Source organism: Choloepus didactylus, chromosome 9 (genome assembly GCF_015220235.1).
Source record: "Choloepus didactylus isolate mChoDid1 chromosome 9, mChoDid1.pri, whole genome shotgun sequence".
NCBI classification, from domain to species: Eukaryota; Metazoa; Chordata; class Mammalia; order Pilosa; family Megalonychidae; genus Choloepus; species Choloepus didactylus.
Genome location: NC_051315.1, coordinates 46861695 through 46886242, shown reverse-complemented (window position 1 = coordinate 46886242; position 24548 = coordinate 46861695). Strand labels below are relative to the sequence as shown.

Below are 24548 nucleotides of genomic sequence, written 5' to 3'. Positions count from 1 at the left end.
AAAATCAATTATGTTTACATGTGGGAAACTGGAAAAGACACATCACCTCAAGTGAAAACATGAGCATCCTAAGACAATCGCACTGAGAAGAATCACTCCTTAGGTTTGCACAGAGTATTGGCCTTTGCAAAGCTCAGTGTACTCATCTCTAACTTTTGCTTTCAAGGAGAACTTCGTGTGGGTGGAACTACTCAAGGTGAGCATTGAGGAGGGAGCTTATCCAGGGAGGTGGAGGAGAATAGTGGGGCAGACTGGATTCTCCCCTTAGCCTGCAGAATTACCTATGTAAACATCAAAGGGATCCCGACATGGGCAAAAAAAGGCACAGGCATGCACTGGATTTACAACCAAGGATGCTTTATTATCTATAGTCAAAAGGGAAGATACAAAAGCTGTTTTATTTACCAATTAAGCACTCTAAAACCTATGGAAAGTTTTGGTCCTTTCTGCTAAGCTGTCAGATGTTCGAGGCAGTGGGCCAGATGACTGGGTTTCATGTCCTAGCTTAACATTTTCGAGGTTGCTGAATAATGTAGATCCTTTTTAGTGGTGTGACCTTCTCCAGGGCAGGTCTAGGTTTTTGATGTGCCATGTGCACTGCTGCTGGAAACTTACTGCTGAGCTAGAGGTGAGAAGGAAAGAAAATATAAGCATATTGGATCTTTACAATCTTAAAATATTAATGTAGTAGAAAGCAATGCAGGTGGTCAGTTATGTTTACTTCTTTGATAATACAACTCCCAGCCCTGGACCCTTGTGTATATATGCTAACCTGGGTTTTCCCTTCATTAATTTTTCTCTAATATTAAAATTATGGAATGTTTGATACGTGTAAAAGAATAGATAATGTTCTGAAGCAACATTTTAAGAAGTAGAAATGGTTAATGATGTATGCACAGTCTTCTGTTATAGTAGCAGTTATTCTGGCACTAGTATGCATACGTGTATCACTATTTTCTAAGAAGTCTATGGGGACACCAGAGAAGGTCCTGAGAAGGAAAAAAAAAAAAAGCCAAACCCTCAATTGTCAAAAGGTCAGACAAAAAGACTCTCTGAAAGAAATAAAGAAGAGTTAGGGTTATTATTTTTAGGTTGAACCATGTGAAATTGCCATTTTTGTTAGTCAAAAATGGTCTAATATTGGCCATTTTGTATGGCTCGATCTAAATAGCCTGGTGGAGAGAAAGCTGAGGAATGAGGTTCTAGCTTCAGGTAACATAAGTTTTCATTAGTCACCTCCACAGAAGACAAATATGAGAAACAACTTAAATAGATTTAAATTAATACACACTGAAACTTTTTGAAGGAAGTAATTTCATACAGAACTAACTAAGGGACCTCATGGAATTTTCATCAGGGACAGTGTGAGACGGGAAGGCTGCCCAGCGCTGCTCATTTTCTCAGGAGGAGAGTCTGGACCCCGCGGCCTTTTGGTCCACACCTGGGCTTGGTTTCCACACTCATCAATATAGCATTAAGCTACACAAGGGCACCTTCTTATCTAGCAAGGAAGAGACGCCTCAGCAGCTAGGAATTTAACTTATTATTGAACTTAGTCACCCTTGTCTTGATACTCAAATTAAATAAAAGGGGAGATAAACTGTTCTTGACCTCACGCATCACCTTGTTTATGGTTTGTTTGGCTTTTCTATGCCAGGGAGAACAGATGGGCCTCTATCCTTTCTCAGTGTCCTCGCCTGAGCTCTGGGCACACGGTATTCCTCTCATGTGAAACTTGACTCCAAAAAGTCCTTTCTTCTCAGTCTTAAAAAATTAAACACGCTGGAAGAATGTACACTAAAATGTTATCAGTGGTTATCTCTGTGGATAGAATTATGGGCAATTCCTAGTCTTTTTTATTTACCTGTCAGTAGTTTTCTTTTCCTTTTACAATGAGCAGTTATGAGTTATATAATAAAGTTCAATAATAATTATATAATAAATATATACTCTAATAACTAAGTGTCTTCTGGCATTCCAGCAGAATGGAAGAAACATAATTGAGATATTGGTTATAAATGTTTTAGAGTCCAAAGAGCTAGTGTCTTTTTTTTTTTTTTTTTTTGTCAGATGAACCATTGTTGCATGACATGATGGGCATTTTACAGTGTGGCAAGGAGAGAGGTCTTATGGGGTTGTTGTTTTTTTTTTCCTCTTTTAGCACTAAAACCAGAAGGAATGTTAAGAGGAAACTGACTTCAGACTTTGCTTCCAGACTAAGTGTCTTTAGTCTCAACCAAGACAGATGGATTATTTCAGGTTAGTTTTAAATCATGTTCAAGAAATTGCTTAAGGTCAAACGTAAGGTAAAGGGAGATGAGAAAGAAAACAAACAAGTAACTCGGATATCACAAAAATCTGGGCAATTGGCCAAGGGGAGGTGAGGCAAGATGACAAGTTGGGACTGGAAGGAAGAAAGCCACATATGGACTATTGTTCTTAAGGCCTGAGAGAAGTGATGGGTGGAGGTGAGAAAGGAAAGGAAAAGCAAGAGTGGTAGAACACACTAATTGCTTAATTCAGCACTAATTCTTTATTTGATAATCCCCAGGGTGATCTCCACACATTTTAACTAAAGCATTTAACCAAGGTTTTAAAAGTAGCACTCAACTGCCTCCCAGAAGAGGAGAGTCACAGATTGGAATGCCTGGGGGATGAAGTCAGTCCTGGGGCCTCAGGATCCTCTGTGAACTGGACTGCTAAAGTCTGGGGTACAAAAAAACAAAATCAACAGGTTTGAGAAGCAAGTGGAAATAACTCTGGTGACAATAATAGTGGCAGAGAAACTGTGCATAATTATTATGCTACAAGTGTTCAGGTTTTGAGGGGTCAGTAGCAGGGTTCATACAGCAATCCTTGAAAATAAGGTGACAAGAAGTGTCCAGTTCTCTTTTTCAAATCCTCCACCATCCTCAGTCCGGAACACTGGGATGTAGAAGGGTTTGAGGTTTGTAGATGTAGAGACTATTAAGTCTCTCATTAGAATTGATGACACTGTAATTAAGATGGCCAACCCTTAAATACCCTACTTCTTTGCTAGAAGTTTTATATCAGTGGAGATTGGAAGATTTTATTTTTCAAGTTTGAACTAGAAGTAGGAATAGCTTTCCAGAAACCAGCTGTGCTTTAGTCTGCCATCAACTTTGGAGGAGCTCTGGATTTTTCATCATTAGTCTTTGTAAAATGATAGGGTCTGTAGAATGAAAGGCATTTCTTTTCTGATTCATTAGGGCAAAAGAATCTGAGTTAAGATAAGAGTCTGAAGTTAAGAGGTAGATGGGTAACCCCCATAAGAGAAAGTACTGAAGTCCAGATTATGTGTTAAGAATTCTGTCTTGCTGTGGCTCCATCCCAGAGAGGACATATTGAAATTGAAAAGCAAATCAGTAGAAGCTCCCACATGAGAATTTGCCTTTACCTTGGGTAGCCGTGACCTCAGAACCTCTATTTTTAGTTTCAGAGGAAAAGCAAAAGAAGTGTAGTAAAGGTCTTTATGATAGGGACTGTGAAAGAAATTCCAGATGCAAGAAAACCAGCAGCAGTTTTTTTTTTTTTTTTTTTTTTTTTGAGCCTGAAGTTGGGGAGAGTAGGCAGACTGGAAACTCTTCCATTCGTCTTTCCAGGGTGTTAACTTCCAACTCTAATGTTGACACTTAAATTCCACACCCTGTTGAACAAAGTGCTTAAAACAAAACATCCAGCTCAAGTCAATGAAATTCAAGGATACTCCTACGGTGATGTTAATCTATCAAACAGAAAGAACCCTTTTTAAATTTGCAGATGCCTTGGATAGCTTTCTCTCCCCCTGAATCCATTTCACACACATCTCCCTGACTTTGATAGTGACCCATGTGGCAATTTGAAAAGTGGCCCCAACTTTAACTAGGCTTAAACCTCCTGTCCCCCTTCACACCATGACTCAATCCTGTTAATAAAGTTTTAACTGGATACTTTGATCTTCCAAGACCCTTCATGACTCTTGCCAAATTTAGCTTCTGTGACTTCTGGAGAATTAATACACGTGACAAGAGCATTCTCTCTCACACCCTGTCTTAAAAAAATTAAGCAAATGAACAACCATAAATCTCAGAGGAGCTATGTGACTTTTAAACGGCCAAACAACTTCTAAGTAGACCAGGTCTCCCAGACTATTGGCCTAGAGGGCTTCTGGGGTTACGTAATCCCTTTGCTGCAGCAATATCACGTTGTGTGATCTGCTACTGGGCAGCCTGAATTCTCCCATCTTCGGGGCTGGAAGGGGTGATGAGGAGTGACTAGAGTGGTAGGGAGGGATGGGAAAATGGTGGGGAAAGGTCTATGTGTAGGGAGAAGAGGGGAGGCAGCGGGAGGGGAAATTTTAGGCTGCTTCTTACTCAGGTTTGTACAGTTTGTACATTCCCCTGTGGGGATCGTTTTTCAGTCTCCCAAATCCTAAAGCCTGGGCTGGTGTGGTTGATTGAATTATGTACCTCAACGAAAGACATGTTTTTACTTTATATCTGCCTTCCTGTGGGTGTGAACCAATTTGTAAATGAGACTCCTTTGAAGCGGCATTATCAAAGTGTGGACTTATTCATGAAGAGGATCATCTAAAATCCTGTTTAGGGATGGCCAGACTGAGTCAGGATGGGTCTTAATCCATATTAGGGGAGGCCTTACAAAAACAAGGCCACAGGAAGAAGCCAGAATTCGGTAGAAACGGGAGGCGCAGACATGAGTAGAGGACATTGCTGTGTGATGGGAGGCAGAGATGCAAACCAAGGAACCCCAAGGATTGTGGCAAGCCAGCACCAGAATGCCACAGACTTGGGGAGCAGGTATGGCCTTGCCAACAACTTGATTTTGGACTTCTAGCCTCAGAAACTGTGAGACAGTAAACTCCTGTTTTTAAGCCAACCAATGTGTGGTATTTGTCTCAGCAGCCCTTGCAGATTAAGACAGCTGGGTTTAAAGTAGGGTCTCCAGAGATCAACAGCTTATGGATAGAAATTTCCTGCCATGATTCAATGGTTGATAAGACCCCATGGATAGGGGTTGTACTGTTAACACAGGTACGGATGAATGCTAATAAATGCAGAGGACATGACCTTTGATTCTGCTACTGTATTTCTTCTGACCAATTGTATATTGTGAGGTCTTGGTGACAAAGTATATTGTAGGGAGAATTGTAATGCAGACTGGTGAAAATTTATCAGCAGATACCACCATCTCTGTATCTTTCACATGTCTTCATTTTTTGGTATGAGGCTGTACAGTTTACACAGCACTTTTTTATTTCTTAAAAATTAAGTTATAATTTACGTACAATAAAATTTTCCCTTTTTCGTGTACAGTTCTGTGAGTTTTGACAAGTGCATACAGCCTTGTAACCATCAACATAATCAAGACATAGAACTGCCTGCCTCCCTCAAAAATTTCCTCCTGCCACTTTGTAGACAGCCCCTCATTCCTACTACAGCCTCTGCAACCACTGATCTCAGCAGTGGTTTTTAAAAAAATCATCTGTCTTTCCAGCCTAGATGAACTTTTATTATGAAATCCTAGTACACATCAGGTTGAATTATGGATTCAGGGGGATATTTTGTAGCCATGGAGAAATACATGGATCCTACCAACTTCTATATTTGAGGCAGTCACTTATCTTAACCTTGGAACTTTTTTTGTTGTTGCCCCTTATTCTTTGCTTGGGATTCCAAGTGATGTCCTGTAGGGAACAGTAGCCACTCACACTTCCTGAGAATAACTGTATCTGGCTCTGTGCTAAGCACTTTGTACATATTATATAACTCTCTCTATATAATGTAATTTTATTCTCACAGCATCCCTCTGAAATAGATACTGTTGTCATTCCCATTTTATAGGTGAGGAAACAGAGGCACAAAAGAGAGAAGAAGCTGCCCAAGGATATATAGCCAGTGAGTGGCAGAGCCAGTGGGAGCCTGGCAGTGGGTCTGGAACCTGCTGTCTACACTGATGGTGTGTGCCGTCTTAGCCACAATCCTACTGTCATTTGAGGTGTGCTTTGAAATTCTAAGTGTTGAGCTGGGCTTTAAAGGTTGTTTTTGTTTTGTTTTGTTTTTTTAATAGGTATAGTTACTGTTAAAAAATTGTAACAGCATACCATCTCAATGTTCTCTTATGGTTTCCAAGTGCGATTTATTGTTGTTGCTATTTTGGGGAGAGATTATTTTTTTTATCTTTGAAACAAACAAGAGGTATCTTTAACTGAAAGGTTATATGCACATATATGTATATAAAGACAATATAGACCCTATATGCAAACTTTATCGGCCACTCTTCTTAAACATTTTATTATGAGTTAATAATATATATTAGGGGAACATGTCTATTCTATCCAGATCTACTTACAACTGTGGGCATTCTCTTGCCCCCTGAGGAAGAAGGGTATAGTGGGTAGAAGCAAGAAAATGTGAGATAGAGGGGTGGGAGACTTGTGTTGCCTGGCATCTAATAATGCCCTTCTTTTGAAGCCAAAAAGGCAAAGAGTACTTAAGACTTCCCCTAAATCTATTTGGGTGGGAGAAACAAGCCCTCCACATTAGAAGGCTCTGAATCTGGAGCCTTCAAGAAGCTTATCTTGCCTTTTAAAGGTGGCCTCTGGGTTTTTCATTTCACTGCCATCAAACCAATGACCAACCCAAGAGAGAGCAGACCAGCTACTCTGGTTCGAACTTCATGCGTGTGAACTCATTTACTCCACACAGCAGCCCCATGGGGTATGTGCTACGCCTCAGCTCCATCTTATAAAGGAACACCTTGATTCACAGGATAAGTGACTGGCCCAAGGTTAGACAGATAGTAAGTGGTGGAGCCATTGCCAGATGTGGGCCCCAGAAGACCCAGCCACGCAGCTGCTGCCCTAATCTTTTCCAAGGCTGAACCGATGGTCCTCAGGCCCTTGGTTTAGGCAGTCATGGCAAGTCTTGCTTCTATGAAGGACACCCAGTCCTGTCCCTTCAGCAAATGTGGGAGCTCGTTCCCTGAGAGTATATCTGCCTCCTAGAAGTAGAATAAGGGCCCTCACTCAGCTCACCTTCAAAATATAAAAAACAAACTACTGAATTCAAAACCAAAGCACTGTCTATTCAGTAAGAGTTTTCTGAGTTTCTTGAGCTACTTAGAGAAATTCAGGGCATAAAAATAGTGACGGTCAGCCACCTTTATGGCAGACATCGGGGCCATAACACCCATGCCCAGCCTTCCTCTAGCCCTAAACTGTGACCTCTCCACCACCCACCCTTACCTCAAATCACATATTTCCTTATAGGAGTGCTGTGGCAGGGAGGAAGGTCCAAAATGTCTTCATTTTCAATGCCCAGTCTGCCTTTTATCAAAACATGCCAATGTTCCCCAAAATATTGGGGGTGGCAGAGTCAAGTCCTGCAAACTCTGCTTCACAATTCTCACTTTATTTCCTATCTTACTTTTGAAATGGTTTATTCAATGGACACTTTAGGAATTTGGGAGGAAAACTCCTCTAACCCAAAGCACTCTGTGTTCCTGTGACTGAGAACAGATTCTTTCACAGGTACATCAAAACCTCTGAATTGGAAAAAATCTCAGTATTGGCCTGCTCATTCAACTATGCAGCCTGATCCGCAGGGTAAACACTGACTTGGAGCATTCCGTGTGTCTGTCCAGATGCGTCCACCTCACACCCAGCTCACCTTCTCCAGTGTGTCATTCAGGGCATCCATTGTCTGTATCTTGGCAACACTTCCAATGGCACTGTGAAGATAAAAAGAAATTCATGTGGAACTTTACAATGTTCCCACTCAAGAGGCTAAATGGTTTATACAGCGGGCTGTCTGCTGGGCTTTTAGGCTTTCATTCTGCTTGGCATGCAACTTCTAGAAGACAAAAAACCCTGCCTCAGTGCCTAGGTGCTACAAAAAGCCTTATAGGCCGAGTTGTTACTATTTTAAAACTTTTCATCAAAGTATACCATACTTGCAGAAAAATACATGAATTATAAGGACATAGCTTGGTGAATATTCACAAACTGAACATACTAGTGAAACCAGCGCATAGATTAAGAAACAGAACACAGCTGGCTCCCCGAGTCCCCTCTGTGCTCCCACTACCCCTCAGGATAAACACCACCTTCATTTAAAATTAATGAATTTATTCATTAGTTTTGACTGTTTTCATACTTTGTATAATGAGTCATGCAGCACAGACTCTTTTGTGTCTGGTTTCTTTCTCTCAGGCCAAGTTATTTCGTAGGAGAGTTTCAGAGTTGAGCCTGCAGTACAATTTCTTGAAGGGAAAAATATTCTTTTTCTCAGGATGGTCTGGGTTGGTTTGTAGAAATTATTAAGGAAATGGATATAGATTGTTGGTGCTTAGAAATGTATTTTCTATGATATTTCTTAAAAGCTATTCCCCAAGAAGATGTAATGAGAGGTATTTTTCCATGAAAACGAGGTAATCTTATTCCATGTGCCACCAAGTGGGAGATAAAAGAAGCAGTGATGGATTGACAGTGATGCTCAGCAAGCTTAAGCTGCAGGGCCCTGCATTGCCTGGGCTTCTGCCAAGGCCCTGGGAAGAGTCTTAGCCATTTCATATTTGTAATTTTGTAAAATTTTTCTTTAAAATGGAGCCCAACTTGTGTAAGCTTCAGGCCCCACCTAACCTGTATCTGTCCTTGGTAAGAAGAGAAAGAGAGAAAGCTATTTCTTGCTGTTTAACTTCTATAGTAGTCCACTTCCCTTCTTTTAATGATTATTAGAAACAGTGGAGGGTTTCAGTCACCACTTTATTACCTTCTAGCCGTCTCCTCTTCCCCCATTGTTCAGCTGATGCTAGAATTAACGGTAAACCCTCGTTTTCCTGAGGCTCAGGGCAATGAATGACCTGGCCTCTGGTTGCAACCGGGAAGTCATTTCCAGTTCGTGACTCTTAATTCCTGAACCCCTGGCCCAGGCATATTAATTGGTGTCACAGTAAACAAGGATTATATTTGAATCAGATTTTGGAAATTAAGTAGGTTTTAGAAATTAACCAGCTTCTGGTGTAACAGCAGTCTGGCACCCTTTCCAGATTGTACTCTCTGTTCTAGAAACTATGTGAGGTGCTGATCACAGAGGGATATGTAACCCCCACTCTTGAGGATTACAGCTTGGTGTTCCTCATGTGATGTTTATTTTCTGACATCAGGAGAAACAAATGATTTACTGCTGAAAGGATAAATCAGTTTTTCATTTTAAAGTGAAGGGGGAAAATCTTAAAAAAAATTCCCTTCCAGATCTGAAAAAAAAAATTTATATGAAAGAGCAAAAAAAATTCTATAGCAATGCGCTGTCCCCCTCAGCCTTCTCTTTCTGGGACTGAAGCCATTTAAATCTTAAGGCGCTTCCTTGAGCATCTTCTAATCCATTCATGTTGAATCACTCATTGACTAATCTATGGAAACCATCTTAAAATTAATAATAGTCTCTGAATGGCCCCTCATTACGTTACTTGGAGGAACCAGTTCGGTAGGTTTCTTTCTTTTTGAAAGCACTCTTTTTCCTTAACCAGGGCTGAGAGCTGGGGGGCCGCTCTGCCCGCGATCCGGCCGCGCTTCTCTGCTGAGCCCTGGAAGCCTCGCAGTGCAAGGCCACGGCGGAAGGCGGCAGAACCCAGCCTCGGCGCTGCCTGCCTTCCAGCCGTGCCAGACGCAGTGGCCATTAGTTTCTAAATAATTGAGTGGTGAATTTGAAACAAAAAAGGCATTTATTTTTAATTCAGGAGATTCGCCTCAGCAGAAAGCATATTAGGACAACAGGCAAGCCCAGGGATAATATTTTAAAGGTTGATCTGAAAACGCTGAAGAGACGTGCGTCAGGTTTGGATACATTTAGAACCGTTGTTCTAAAGCAAGGCTGCTGGGGTGGCCGCAGAGCGGAGGGGGAGGGGTGGGGATGGTAATGGGGACCCAGAGAGAGCCCCCAGATTACAGCCATCTTTCACCCGAGTGTCCCTTTCGCCGTCAGCCCGGGTCACCACTGGCCAGGTCCGCCATCCCCACCCCGCCCCGCCAACTGTCACCAACTCTGGTTAGCAAATTCTTCGTGGTGTGGGCATGGTTTGTACTAAAATAAGGGCCTCTAAAATCTGGAAGCAGATTCACTCAAAAACTCCTTAAGGTGATGAAGAAGAAGAAATTAAGCAGCCCCTACCTTGTTTTCTCTAATCCCGTTTTTTTGGTAGGTCTCTCCAAGACTCCAATTTCTTGTTTTTTGGAAATTCGCATTCCTCCAGCTTTTACTACAAACAAGTAAGTGTAAACGGAGGAGAGTCATGTTAGAACATCAAGAGAAGGCTTGCTTTGCTATTCAAGGTTTGAATTTAGATTTGGGAAGAATTTTAGAGCTTATTTTTTAAAGGCTGCTTGTGAACTTGAATCTAGAACAACACATGAAAAATTACCATGAAACAGATTTAAAAAATGAAACCATATTTTGGGGGGCCTCAAGGATGGGAAAAAGGGCCGGGGCCTACTTGTTTATACTTTCCAGTTACCTGGGTGGGGACAGAGAAGTTAAAATAGCAGAAGGTTACACCTTAGATTTGGGGAGGAGAATAACAACCATTCCCTTAGGCATTTTATTGGAAAACACTTTTTCATACTATCAAACTAATTACATTCCACATGATAGCAACTGACAATTACTATGTGACCCTTCTGTTTTCCCACAAAATTAGATTTGTGCATGGTTTGCTTTTTTTTTTTTTTTTTTCCCAACCAAAGCTTTCAAAAGTCAGATTCTGAGAGATGAGCCAAAAGTCAGGGCATGCAGTGATAAAAGGCATTTATTTCAGCAGAGATGCTTCAGATCCCACCACATACCCACATACCATTCCAGACCCCAAACCTCTGATGTTGGTCAGCTCACAGGTTCTAATATGTGATTAAACTGCATTAATAATCCTGCCATTCAAGAGGCCTATTAGTGTTAATTAGGCCTCAGATGACCTAAGAGCAATTCAAGTGTTTGACAATGTCAGATGAAATCAACTTTTGAAAAGAAACAACCCATTTCAGATTGTGAGTCAAGCAAATACTTTATACTTGTTCCCAGGAAATTTGCACATCTGAAATCTGACAAGCTCAAATGAGAAAAAGCTAAATGGGCTCTGATTTGTTTGAACCTGTTAATTTTTTTTATGGATATGTCAGACTGGTAATTTTCTAAAACCAGTTCCAATAAAATGAAAAAAATAGGGAAAACCTATTTCTCAATGTCCTTGTGAATTGATTTCATCATTGTTTTTTAAAAGAAGGAATTATTTAAATTTTTTTTGATTATGTAATACATGCATAGCACATACAATTTAAAAGGCACAAAAAGGCCTAACATCTTCCTCCCACCCTTACTTCCCAGCCTCCCAGTTCATCTCCCTTGATGTTGCCAATGTTACATGTTCCCTATGGATTCACCCACAGATATTCACCATGTATTATTTTTTAAAATGGCAGTATAAGATACACATTGTTCTGTACCTTGTTTGCTTATTTTTTGGAGGGAGTTGCATATCAATATATACAGAAATGGTTTTCTATTTTTAACATCTCATTTAAAATTTCAATATATGAACATTTGTGTTTACTTACCCAATTCCCTAATGTTGGACTTGCAGACGTTTCTAATCCATTGTTTTCACAAAGCTGCAATGAATATCCTTTTATATACATAATTGCACACATGTGCAGGTATATCAGTGGGATAAATTCCTAGAAGTGGCCTTGTTAGTTCTTAAGAGTATGTGCACTTGAAATTTTGCTAAATCTCGCCACCTTGCCCATCCATTGTAGAGGTTGCGTCACTCTGACAGCGATGGTTTCCCCATACCCCTGGCAACAATGTCAGCTACAAAACATTTGGGTTTGTCAGCCAACAAGTAAAAACAATTATCACTCGTTTTAATTTGCATTTCTCTTATTTTGTGAATGGTTGAGGCTGTTTAAGTGTATTTTAGAAGCCATTTGCATTTTCTTTTTTTATGAACTGTTCAAATCCTTTGTCGATTTTTTCTATTAGGTGGCTAGTCTTTTCCCTATCCTTTTCTCTTGGTTTAGAGGAGCTCATTGTCTGTGATATGTGTTGCAAATATAAAATATTTTACCAGTTAGTGCTTTTTCTACTTTGTTGATGATATTTTCTTATCATGCAGAAATTTGTAGTTTTTATGTAAACTGATCAATCTTCTATGACTTTGGGTTTTGTATCACTAAGGAATTCACCACTCTGATCTTTCATAAACTTCTATTACTATTTCATTGAGCTTAAAAATTACAGATAGATGTTGAATTTCTTCAGATGCCTTTTCACCCTTCATGGATATGATCATATGGTTTCTCTCCTTGGATCTATTGTTATTGTTAATTATAGTAATGATGTCTTATTACTGAACCATCTTGCATTAATGGAACAAACCTTACCTGGGCATTTTGAATTACCAAATTGTTCTTTTACTGATTATAAAAGCTTCTCACTGGAATTTTGTAATGTTAAATTTAGTCTAGGCAAAAAATATGCTATCCCCATACATGGTCTACTTTAAATTCTTATTGTGCATATATATAAATATATATACAAGAAAGACATATATATGTAAGAAAAATGGGCATACTAAGTAATCAGCAACAGTAATTAGTATAAATGAAATTATATGGAAATGTCTTTGAACAGCCATGGAATACAGAGGTGAAATAAACCAAGGAATGGGCTTTTTCTGGAAGAAAGGTTAAGGAGACATGTGTGCCTGTGTGTGAGGAGTGATGCTTATGAACAGCATTGTCATCTATTCTAGCAAGAGTAATCAAATAGGAGATCTGGGGCTTGAGCCTTCAACACCCTTCCCAACAGTATTTTTCATTCTTCTTATGCTTTTAAAATACCTTGTACTATAATTCTTTTCTTATTAGTGATCCATTTGTTTTCCCCGATGCTATTGTTTCTAAACATTTTCTTCCACCTGGACTGATTATTATCTCCAACAATAGAAGCACAGTTGTTATAGTGAAAATAAACAATAGTTTTAAAAATGAGAAGACCTTTAGAATGTTGAGTCCTGTGCCTTTCATTTGAAAGGGCACTAAGAATCTGGAGAATGTCCAGAGGAGGGTAACCAGATTGGAAAAGGGAGCTGTGTCCAATGAGAGAATCTGGAAAGTTCACTCCTGAAGAAACTCAGTGCTTAGAATGGCCCTCATCTGAGATCTGAGGGGTTGTCTTGTGGGAGGAGCAGTTTCCTGGTGAGGGTCAGACAGCTCTACCCCTCCTAATCTCTCTGACACTGAGCAAGATACTGACAGCCCTCTGAGGCGCAACTCCTCTTCCTCAAAAGGGAATAATACTAATTGCTCGGGTTGCTCTAGAGAGTAGAGGTGAGTTAAGCATCTGGTACATGGTGGGCACTTAATTATTAGTAGCTATTATTTATTTATTTATTTTATGATGCTACAGAGGAGAGAATGAAGACCAGGAAGTTCCAGCAATGCAGAGTCTGGCTAATATATAATAGTTTGTGTTATTCAAAGTGAAATAGGATATAATAGTGCGTCCTCTGTCTCTCAAGGTGTTCAAGCAGAGGGTGGAAGTCTACCTACCATGAACACCTTAGGAGACTTTTTGGAATTCAATGGAAGTTGAACTAGATGATCTTTATTATGAAGTCCTTCACTGTGACTCTAACCCTTCCCACCTGCCTCCAAAAGAAAATCCATCACTTCCCTCCTTTCAGAAAGACCATAGGGTACTGAATTGACAAAGAAATGCCAAAATAAATGAAAAGGAAATGCAAATGTGAGTTCACTCTGAAGAACAATAAAAAAGAGTCTTTAGGAGAAAATAAAAGTCCCCCTGCCCCCAATTCCTATTTCCATCCAGCAGTCTTTGAACCAGAATCTTCTGTGTTATAGGGCTGTGGACTCAGGCTCAGTGATTTGGGAAGCATCAGTACAGCCACACCTTGGATTTCAGAACACCTTTCTTGTATCTACTTCATTCAAGTAGGTGATCTCACTTGATCATCCATGTATGGTAGAAAGAAGCAAAAGAAAATATCCCCATGCTATAGATTGATGCACTGAGACGCAGATTAAGGCTCTCACTTATGGGGTGACTGAACCCAACGGAAACAGTTTGTGGAGGATTAATTTTAAAGCTCTGCTGGGAACACTGGTCTCCTGGGATCTAGACAAACCTTTGTGCATCCGATCAGCATTTATAAACAAATGCTCTCAGGTTCTGCCTATTTTGCTTATTCAGATAGGTCTGAATTATTGGAATTTAAAGTTTCACTGTTTTCACACCATCCATTTAAATGTTTAATCATTTATGTAACTCCATCTTGGGGACTATATTGCATTTTTTACTGCTTTTTGAACCTTTATAGAAAGACCAACTGGATTTGGGCAAATTAAAATACTGTAGTTTAGCATTTTAGCAGTCCTTTGAGAACAAATACTTAAGGTAATACCTTAGATTCTTTCAATAAGCAGAATGAACTAGAGACCGAAAATGCAAGAGAGATGCTCTTTTGGACAGTTTCATCAGAAAACCTGAATTTATGTGAGGAAAATGAAGCTTTGCTTTCCTGTCCCCAAATAAGAGTTACACTCTTGTGACTGCTTTTGCAGCTTATAACTTTTCAAAATTAGACCTTTTAGTTTACAATTCTAAACTAATTTTCAATTTAAGATTTTCCAGAAATTTTACGCAGTCTTGGGTAGAGAATAGTCAAGATAAAGAAAGACAAACAAGAAAAATTAGACTTTTTCCTCCACTAGGCAGTGAAGGATGTATATAGAGAAGCTGAACAACATAAAGGTTTGTGTGAACTCTGCCTGTGACTTAGAACTTTTATTTAAAGATTTTAATTTAAAGATTAGAAGTTTGCAGATTGTTTACTTTGTGAGAATGGTTGATTTTTCAGCTAACTTTAAGCTGCCAGTCAATACCCAAAAGACCCTCATCATGAAAAGGTTGTGGAGCAAAGAGAGAGGGCATTAGAGTGAGAGGGCTTTGCAGTGAGGCCTCCTTCATTTTCAAATCCCTGCTGTGTGGCTTTGGGCAAGTGCCTCAACTTTGCTGAGTTTCAGTCTGCCCCTCTGGGAAGTGAGGAAGGTCACCTCCACATTGCAGGGCCGCTAGATGTCTAGAAGGCTCTGAAGGCTCTGTGCACCGCCAGGTGCCCTGCTAGTGCTCAGCAAACGGCAGCTGCTCATGCAGTGACCACCCCCCTCCCTGCGATGCTTGCGGCCATGGGTCTCACCACCTCCCTCTTCAAACCTCACGGCTCTGCCCTCTCAATCCCCCACCCCAGCTGACTCCAGCAGAATGGAGTTGAGGGAATCAAGCCTCTGGTGATTTTTTTAAAATGGTATGGCCTTTGTGCAGTTACGGTCTTCTCTCATTTTCTGCATTAATTTCACACTTGGGGATGGAACCCCCTCCCCTAAACTTCCCTCTTTCTTTAATGAGGCAGAAAAAAGATTCTGTCTAGGGGCTTGGTGGTAACCCCTTGGATGGGCTTGATTCATTTGGTTTAAACTAAATTAAAATGCACGAAATACAGAAAAACCCATCAACTGTTGCTCTTGCTTCTATTTCGTCACGTGGTTGGCTTCCCCATCCCCTTCTCATACATTCCCGGTGCTGCTGTTGTTCCTTTAATGTGGTTCCGTTAACGTGGTTGCATTGAGAGCAAGGCAAATAAAAAACGCAGAAAATTCAAAGCTTTGCTCACCAAAGCTCAGGTCTCCTCATGTTAAATGTAGTCTTGTTCCACAGCACAAATTTATAACAGGGCTAACAGAGGTGCAATATACTATATTAATATGCAGGAAAGAAAAACTGCTAAGCGCTCTGCACGAAGGTGGGCAAAGAGCTACAGCTGGCTGACTTTTTAGTGGTTTCATTTTTAACTGTGATGGGGCAGGCATGGGTAGAGCTTTCTGTCTGTTCTGGCTACTGTAGGTAAATGTTGAATGCAGCCTCGAACATCAGGATGTCTTGAATTTGGGGAGGATAATTTTTTCTGACAGGTGTTTTACCAGGCTTGCATTTTAAATGGATTTGCATTCATGTGTCCCGTACTTTACACAGGCTTTCTCTGTTAATCCTCACAACAAACTTACAAGATCTGTGTCATTCATTAACCACTATTTTAGAGATGAGAAAACAGAGGCTCAGAGATGAATAATGAAGCAGGTTCGAACACAGATCTGTCAGATTCCAAAGTCCATGTCAGACCCTTCCCACAGTATCATGACTGCTTCAAACTTCTAGGGCTCTCTAATCTGCCTATAAATTCAAGTGAAGGTTTAATAGAATTTCGGCACACCTAATTATTTTTATTCCATAAATAAAATTTTTCCCACACAGCAAACTGGTTCAGACTTAAAATACGTAGCGAGACAAGCTGAAGGATTAGCCGCCTTTGTTCCCTTGCTCTCATTTGGGGGGGGGGGGGGGGATGCAAAAGGCTGCCTTCATCTCCATTCTAATTATCCAAAACCTCTTATCTGTCGTGTCACAGTTCATAATAATTAATTGTCATGCCAGAGTCATTGTGACATGCTTGATGGAGTCATGGTGTGCTACGTACACAGAGTAATTAGCAATCATTAGTGGTGGGGACAGGAAGTTCCTGGTGGTTTTATTCAAACTTTCATTTTGTTAAGTTTATCTCTGTATTCTTTGTGCATAAATGTAATTTAGCAAATCAGGTTTGGCTTGACTGTTTTCTGAAGGTTTGGGGGGAATGTGGCAGAAGAGAATGAGGTTCTTTCTCTTTTGTTTTTAATCTATGTCATGAGCTTCACTTCTGATAATTTGCATATACAGTTCCTGACCTTTAGTTAGCATCATTATCTTTAAACATAGGTAATGTTAAATACTGCTAAATCCAGTTACAAACATTGAAACACAGTAGTCTGCTAAGGAAGATCAGGTCATGGTGTCTAGAATGGGAAATTCAGAATTAGCATTAGCAATTCTGACTCCTTTCAGCTGAGTCGCCCATCTTAAAGCCACCCAACCTCTGTGTCAGTTTTTAATGCTTTGCGAAGGTTATACCTGTCATCACCCTCAGCAGCAAAGATGATTGAAATAACCTTGGATTAGAGGTGCCAAAGAATTAGACCAATAAATAAATTTTGTAAATGGAGAAAGGCAAGAACAAAGCGGTCAAGCGTTCAAGATCTTTTTTAAGGAAAAAAGAAGGAAGGCAGTCGAAAGGACATAAACCTGTCTAAAAACAGGCCTTCACACCTCAGCCCTTCTATAGGAACATATGGTTAAGTACAGTACAATTAATTTCCATATTCCAGAGAGTTGATATAAGTAGCATAAGTTTTAAAAAAATGTGGATGCTTTGCAAAAACACCTTCATAGCTACTTTTTTCCAGCCAGCCCCCTCCAGTTCTTGTATCATTATCAAAAAGCGCTTCTCAGCTTGTTGATGGATAAACTACGTCATCGATAACACCGCCCAATGCCAAAGCCTAGAGAGGGAGAGAGAGACATGGGTGCTGCCCTCGTTGCCAAAGCTGGTTTGCCTGGATATGAAGTCAGACGATGTACAGGCATCTTGGAGAGACTGAGTCTTAGAGCTGAGCCCTCTAAGGAGGAAGGTTTCCATGGTAACAAATCATCTTCCAAGTGTGGATGTGCTACCCTCAGCAGACAGCAGGGGAGGGAAGGTAACCTCCTAACCTGAGCCCCCACTATCTCCAATACAATCAGGTTTTAATTCAGTGGGGCCTGATGGATCCCCAAGTGGTGTTATACGCCAGCCTAGAAGGATCAAAGACAGGAGGAAAGCGGGTTGCATGAGTTTAGAGTAATAATGGGTGGGCTGAGAACCTGTGCTCTGTGGTGTGCTCCTGTTGAAGCGTTGGTGAAGGAGGGGGAGCAGCAGCAGTCAGGAGGCCCGGCTGGCTGCAGGACGGAGGGCAGATGGGCAGCCTACCTGCAGGAGGATGCCCTCCTTTCAGCGGGGAGAGCAGGACTTGCACTTCATTTGCCATGGTGCGTGCCAGGTGCCAGTGCCGGTGCCGGTGCTGGTGCTGGGGGCGGAGTTCCAGCTGCGGCTCCCACTGCACCCTGCTTTATACGGGCCAGGGGTGGGGCCCCTTGAGGGCATTGCTGAGCAGCAACAGGTCTTGTCACCCAGCACTCTGGGAACCTGCACCTCCTTGGCAGATTTTCTCTTAGAAGAGAGCTTTCTTCCTCTTCCCTTCATCTGGTACATCAAGGTAGTCTAACAGAGAGAAGATATTCTTATTTTCTTTCATAGAGTGAAGAGGAGATGATGGAATTCAGTGGAATTCTTTTTCTCTCTAACTCTTCATCCACCAAATGCATATAGTACACCTACAATGTGACCGGCTCTGTGACATACACTGGTACATCAAGAACAGGCAAGACAGGGTCTCTATAGTCCTTCTGCACAGCAATTATGAAACAAAGTTCTAGGCCTTTGTCCCAGTCTCTGCAATTATAAGCATTTATCCTAAGAAAATAATTGGAGATGTGCATGGAGATTTCAATGCACAAGGCTGGTAATTGCTTATTTCTTCTTAATATATTTTTTACTATTGCTTGGTGTGATGGTTTGGAGGCTTTGTGGACCCCAGAAAAGTACATTCTTCAGTTTTCCATTCCTGTGGGTGCAGACCCATCGTAGGTGGGACCTTTTGATTAGGTTATTTCAATTGAGGTATGACCCACCCCATTCAAGGAGGGTCTTAATCCCCTTACTGGGGTCCTTTAAAAGAGGATAAAGGACACACAGAAAAAGCCCACAATGCTCAGAGAAGCTGAGAGACAAGGACACACCCACAGAAGCTGAGAGAGGAAGCCACAGGAGCCAGAAGCTGGAAGCAGCAAAACCCAGGAGAGAAGGACCAGCAACGTCACCATGTCCCTTGCTATGTGACCAAGGAGCCCCAGATGCCGGCAGCCTGCCTTCAGAGTCCAGGTATTGTCCTGTTGATGCCTTGAGGTGGACATTTTCACAGCCTAAGAACTGTAAATTGTAAGCTAATAAATCCCCCTTTTAAAAGCCAACCCATTTCTGGTATATTGCATTTTGAACAGTTTTAGCAAACCAACTCACTTGGGATCAACATAAACATCCTAAAATACAGAGGGATAGTTAAATAAATTAAGAGATAGCCATTTGAGAGATTACTATGTACCCAGCAGAAATCATGTTTTCAAATAATATTTAATGATGTTAAAATATTCACTATAATATGCTTAGTGAAAAAATGTGCTAGAAACCAATAGATGCTAATTTTGTTAAAAAGAAGAAAATGCAAATTTAAGCTTAGCCATTACATCTCGAGTGCTGATTGAAAGTCAACTTATGGCAGATTCTTATAAATCTCTCTTTGTTCTTCAATACAAGAAACACTTTTGCTCTTTGAAAACACTGTTTTAAAAAAAATGAAAAGACAAGCCACAAACTGGGGGAAAATATTTGCAAAACAAATTTCTGATAAAGTACTGGCATCTAGAATATATAAAAGTTCTTACAACTCAAAGATAAGAAAAAGAACTCAACTGAAGAATGGGCAAATGATTTGAACAGAAACTTCACCAAAATAGAGATAGTGACAGCAAATAATCAAATAAAAAGATGATCAACATCATTAGTTACTACAGGAATATATATTAAAACCACAATGAAATAGCACTATGAATGTATTAGAATGGCTCAACTGAAAAAATAAAAAGGAAAATGTGAATTGCCAGTGAAGATGTGAAACTCCCATACATTGTTAGGAATGCAAAAAAGTGGTCAAGCCGCTTTGGGAGACAGTTTGGCAATTTCTTATAAAATTAAAAATACACTTATTATACAACTAGCAGTTTTCCCGAGAGAAGTGAAGACATATGTATACACAAAAAGCTGTATGGGAATGTTTATAGATGGGGGATTCATAATTGCCAAAAGTTATAAATAACTGGAAGGTACATCAACTGGAGAATGGATAAGCAGATTTTGGTACATCCATACAATAGGATACTACTCAGCAATAAAAAGGAATGAACATGAAACAACATGGATGAATCTCAACAACATTATGTTAAACAAATAGCAGCCAGGCTAAAAAAGCTACATATTGTATCATTCCATTTCTGTGACATTCTTGAAAAGTCAAAATTAAAGGAACAGAGATCAGATCAGTGATTGCCAGGGGCTGGGGGGTGGGGAGAGTGGCTTGACTACAAAGAAGCATGAGGGAACTTCAGGCATGATGGAGAGACTGTATTTTGATTGTGTTGGCTACATACGTAGAACTTTACATCTAATACTGGATGAATTTTTATGTATGAAAATTATACTTTAATAAACACAGATATTTATTTGTTAAATAAATGAATGACAATACTCCAAAGATGTTAAGAGTGGTTGCCTATAGGTGAGAGTATTACCTGTTGATATGTACGTTTTATTTTATTTTTAATTCATATTAATATTTATTTATTTATTTTGTTATTAAATTCAGTTTTATTGAAATACATTCACACACCATACAATCATCCATGGTATACAATCCACTGTCCACAGTATGATAACATAGTTATGTGTTCATCACCACAATCTATCTCTGAACATTTTCCTTACATCAGAATCATATTAATATTTATTTTTAATTTGTATTATCTTCTTTCAGTTTTTACTTTGTAATCAATAAAATCTTTTCTTGGGAAAAAAATGTGCTGAAGTAGGTACTTGCCATGGGTGCAAAGAGAAGGGAACATCAATTTCATTCAGCATATATTTTGTGAGTGGCTCTTCCTGTGGTCCCTGGACTTGGAACTGGGATTCGGAGGTGACTAAGCTCCATCCCTGCCTTTCTTTTTCTTTTGTTTTTTCTTTTTTTTTTTTTCCCATGTGGAAGATGAGATGAGAGGGAGGAGTCCTTCTGTAGTTGGCAAGGTCTATAGCAGCGCTGTGCAATAGCACCTCCTGTGATGATGGAAGTGTTTCTGTATCTACTCTGACCAATATGATGGCCATAAGCCATATGTGGTTTGAGCACTTGAAATGTGGCTGGTGCAACTGAGGCACTGAATTTAATTTTAATGACTCTAAATGTAAAGTAAAGAGCTCCATGTGGCTAGTGGTTACTGTATGGGGTAGCATGGGTCTACAGCATAAAACCTAGATGTGTGAGGTTGCCCAGATCTCACAGACTACCATCTACACTTGCAAGCTGTGGAAGATGAGAGGAAATAAAGGGGCTAACAGCCCTTAAGGGTGTTTGCACCTAGGGCAGTCCAACCTCCGTGGGAGAATGGGTGCCTGTACTAGAATACTCTGCTTCCAGGTGGTGGCCACACAGGAGTAGGATGTCAGAGCCCCAGCTCCGACTGCCCTGGCCCACTCAGACCCTCACGAGGCAGCCGCCTCAGGGTGTGGCGTCTTCCCTTGCCCGGTCTTTATTCGTCACGAAAAGTCCAGGCCTGTTTTGTACACTGTGAGGCGAGTAAAGCCCAGATTATTTATTCTGGAAAATACTAGAGCCTTCATGGGGATGAAAGTCTCCTCAGAGGAAGGCAACATGTCATTACCCTTTAAACAGGCTTATAAATCTCATTTTAAGAGAGGCATTAGTCTAGGTAACTACATGGAGAGGAGCTTCAGACAGGACCAGAGTATCTGGAATTGTGCTTCATAATGCTAAAAGCCTAATAAAATGGATTCTCATGATATTGAGGTGGCCAGATCACAATTTCTTTCTTTTTTTTTTTTTTTTGGTCTTTTAAGTGAAAGGTCAATATAACTTTAAAGGCATTAATAGTAGTTCAAATTCACACAACACTTTTATTGTAGTTCTTTCTTCTTTTTATTTGTGCATGGGGAGCGATTATTACCTTCCTCACACACTCATATTTTTGCAGTGTGCATCTCATTTTATATTTTGCTTGTTTCTCTTAACATTTGCTACATCCTGTATCTAATGCCTGGTTCTTAAAGTAAGGGAAATCTATCTCAGAAATTGCGGGCAGGAAAGCTACCCAGGAGGGTGGCGACTCTCATATGGTGGGGTGCTTTAGAGGGAAGCCCCCTTCTGGGAGCCCTGTCCCTGTTTTGGGAAATGCCTCTGAGCCTCAGTGCCTGCGTGTTCACACCAGCTTCCTTAGCCTGTTTTTACAATGTAGCGATGTAGCCTGCCTTCCTGTCCCCAAAACAGCAGGATTTTTCTTTCCTTCAGGGGCATATTTAATAACTCGTATTCTTTGGCAGGCAGTTGGTGCTATCTTCTCCCTCCATTTGCTGGATCTGAAACAAAGTCTCCACTAATAATCTGGAGATGTCTTTAAGGATCCTTCTTCTGAGTTATCACACAGACACCTTTGCATAGGGGATCTCCCCAGCAACAAAGCAAAGCAGGAAGGCTTACAAACATAATTTTAAAGTTAGTCAATCATGATAACAAGGTATACAATGAATGGTATAGTTTCTCTTGCACTGGGATTTTGGAGTTTCAGTGGGGGGTGTTAGAGCCAAGAGGCAAATAATCTTAATTAGAAGATAATAATAGTCCACTTGTTTGTAAAGTTACCAAGATACTTGAGAAAAAGTGGAAACATTAATTTCTGCAATCCCTTACTTTTCCTACCTCCTACAAAGTAAAAATTTACTTACTTTATTTTATAGATGCAAAAAATCATCATAAAAGGAGATAAAGAGAAGCAAATAAGTTGAGAAGCTTTACAAAATGGCAGAGAAATGACCGGAAGCTGCTATTGATCCATTGTTGGCCAAACATTGTTATTGTGCAGGAGCTTGAAACACCCATCAAACATTTGAATAGACATACTGGAAATCTGTGAAACATACAATTAACAAAACAGCCAAGTAACAGCACACTCTCTGAACAGAAGATGCTAATAATATGTTATATGTCATAGGAATGAGTCCCTGTGTGTTAGAAAGTTTCAGGTCTCACAAAGTCTCAGAGGAGTTCCAATTGGGGCCAGGCTGGGCCATAAGAAAGAGATGCTCTGAAAGTTTGAGAGTGGCCAGTCTTTCCTGGGCCAGGGTTTGCTTGCATCAGCTCTGTTCACAGCTGTGCTGCCCTCCCTGCCTTCCCTGATGAAGGAAAAACAAGAATAATCTTGTACAAAGGAAGCTTTGCATGTGGGTATGAATTTATCTGTAAGCATTGCTTTTGTGTCTGGCTTATTTCAGTCAACATAATGTTTCCAATGTTCATCCATGTTACAGCCTCAAAGGGTGTGTGCATTTGTAATAGTGACATTGCCAAATTTCCCTCCAAAGAAGTTGTCCAGTTTTCAGTCCCCACCAGAAATGTGTGAGTGCCTTTTTCCCCACAGTCTTGCCAAAGTAGTGCATCACAAATGTTTTCATCTTTGTCAAGTTGATAGGTGAAAAACAGGATTTCATTTTATTTTTAATCTGCATTTATTTTAGTATGAGTGAAGTTAGCATCTTTTAATGTTTGAGACATTTGTATTTTCTTTGTTGTGAATTGCTTATTCATAAATTATTTGATTCTTCCATTTGTTGGTATTTTGGACAATTTTGTTGTTTATTTTTGTGGTGATATATACATTTATATAACATAAAATTTTCCATGTTAACCATTTTTAAATGTACAGTTCGGTGACATTAATTACTTTTACACTGTCATCTAACATCCTTACCTTCTATTACTAAAACTTTTTCATCAGCCAAAACAGAAACTCTTTACCCATTAAACAATAACTCCCCATTCCCCTTATTCATAGCCTCTAGTAACCTATAATCTACTTCCTGTCTCTATGAATTTGCTTTTTCCAAATATTTCAAATGAGTGGAATCATACAATATTTGCCCTTTTGTGTCTGGCTTATTTCAGTTAGCATAAGGTTTTAAAAATTCATCCATGTTGTAGCAGTTATCAGAACTTCATTCCTTTTTATGGCTGAATGGTATTCCAATGTATGGATATACCATATTTTGTTTATCCATCCATCTATTGATATGTATTTAGGTTGTTTCCATGTTTTGGCTATTGCGAATAATGCTGCTATGAACATCGGTGTACAAGTATCTGTTTGAGTCCCTGTTTTCAGTCTTTGGGGTGTATACTCAAGAGTGAAATTGCTAAGTCATGTGGTAATTCTATGTGTAACTTTTTGAGGAACTGACAACTGTTTCCCACAATAGCTGCAGCATTTTATATTCCCACCAGCAATGCATGAAATTTTCAATTTCTCCACATCATCTCCAAAACTTATTTTCCATTAATAATAGCCATCCCAGTGGACATGAAGTGATATTTCATTGTGGTATTGTTTTCTATTTCCCTAATGGCTAATGATAAGCGTCTTTTCATGTACTCATTGGCCATTTGTATATCTTCTTCAGAGAAATGTTTATTCAAGTCGTTTACCATTTTTAAATGGGATTCTTTGCCTTTTTGTTGTTGAGCTGCAGAAATTCTTTATAGGTTCTGAATTTTAAGCCCTTATCAGATATATGGTTTCCAGATATTTTCTCCTATT

At 40.0% G+C, this 24548-nt stretch overlaps 1 protein-coding gene across 2 annotated transcripts; it reads right to left on the bottom strand.

Moving 5' to 3' along the window:
- Window positions 1-340: 340 nt before the first annotated feature.
- DAPL1 (death associated protein like 1) lies at window positions 341-18184 on the bottom strand. 2 transcript variants are annotated; one of them, XM_037850378.1, is made up of 5 exons: window positions 17989-18184; window positions 10188-10275; window positions 7689-7749; window positions 2612-2706; window positions 341-622 (listed from the first exon to the last, which is right to left on the bottom strand). In XM_037850378.1, the coding sequence occupies exons 1-4, from the start codon at window positions 18044-18046 to the stop codon at window positions 2632-2634; spliced, it is 282 nt and encodes a 93-aa protein (XP_037706306.1). In that variant the 5' UTR covers window positions 18047-18184; the 3' UTR covers window positions 341-622; window positions 2612-2631. The 2 variants fall into 2 exon arrangements, with proteins under 2 accessions (XP_037706306.1, XP_037706305.1); XM_037850377.1 differs by lacking the exon at window positions 2612-2706 and having other exon boundaries at window positions 17989-18112.
- Window positions 18185-24548: the final 6364 nt, after the last annotated feature.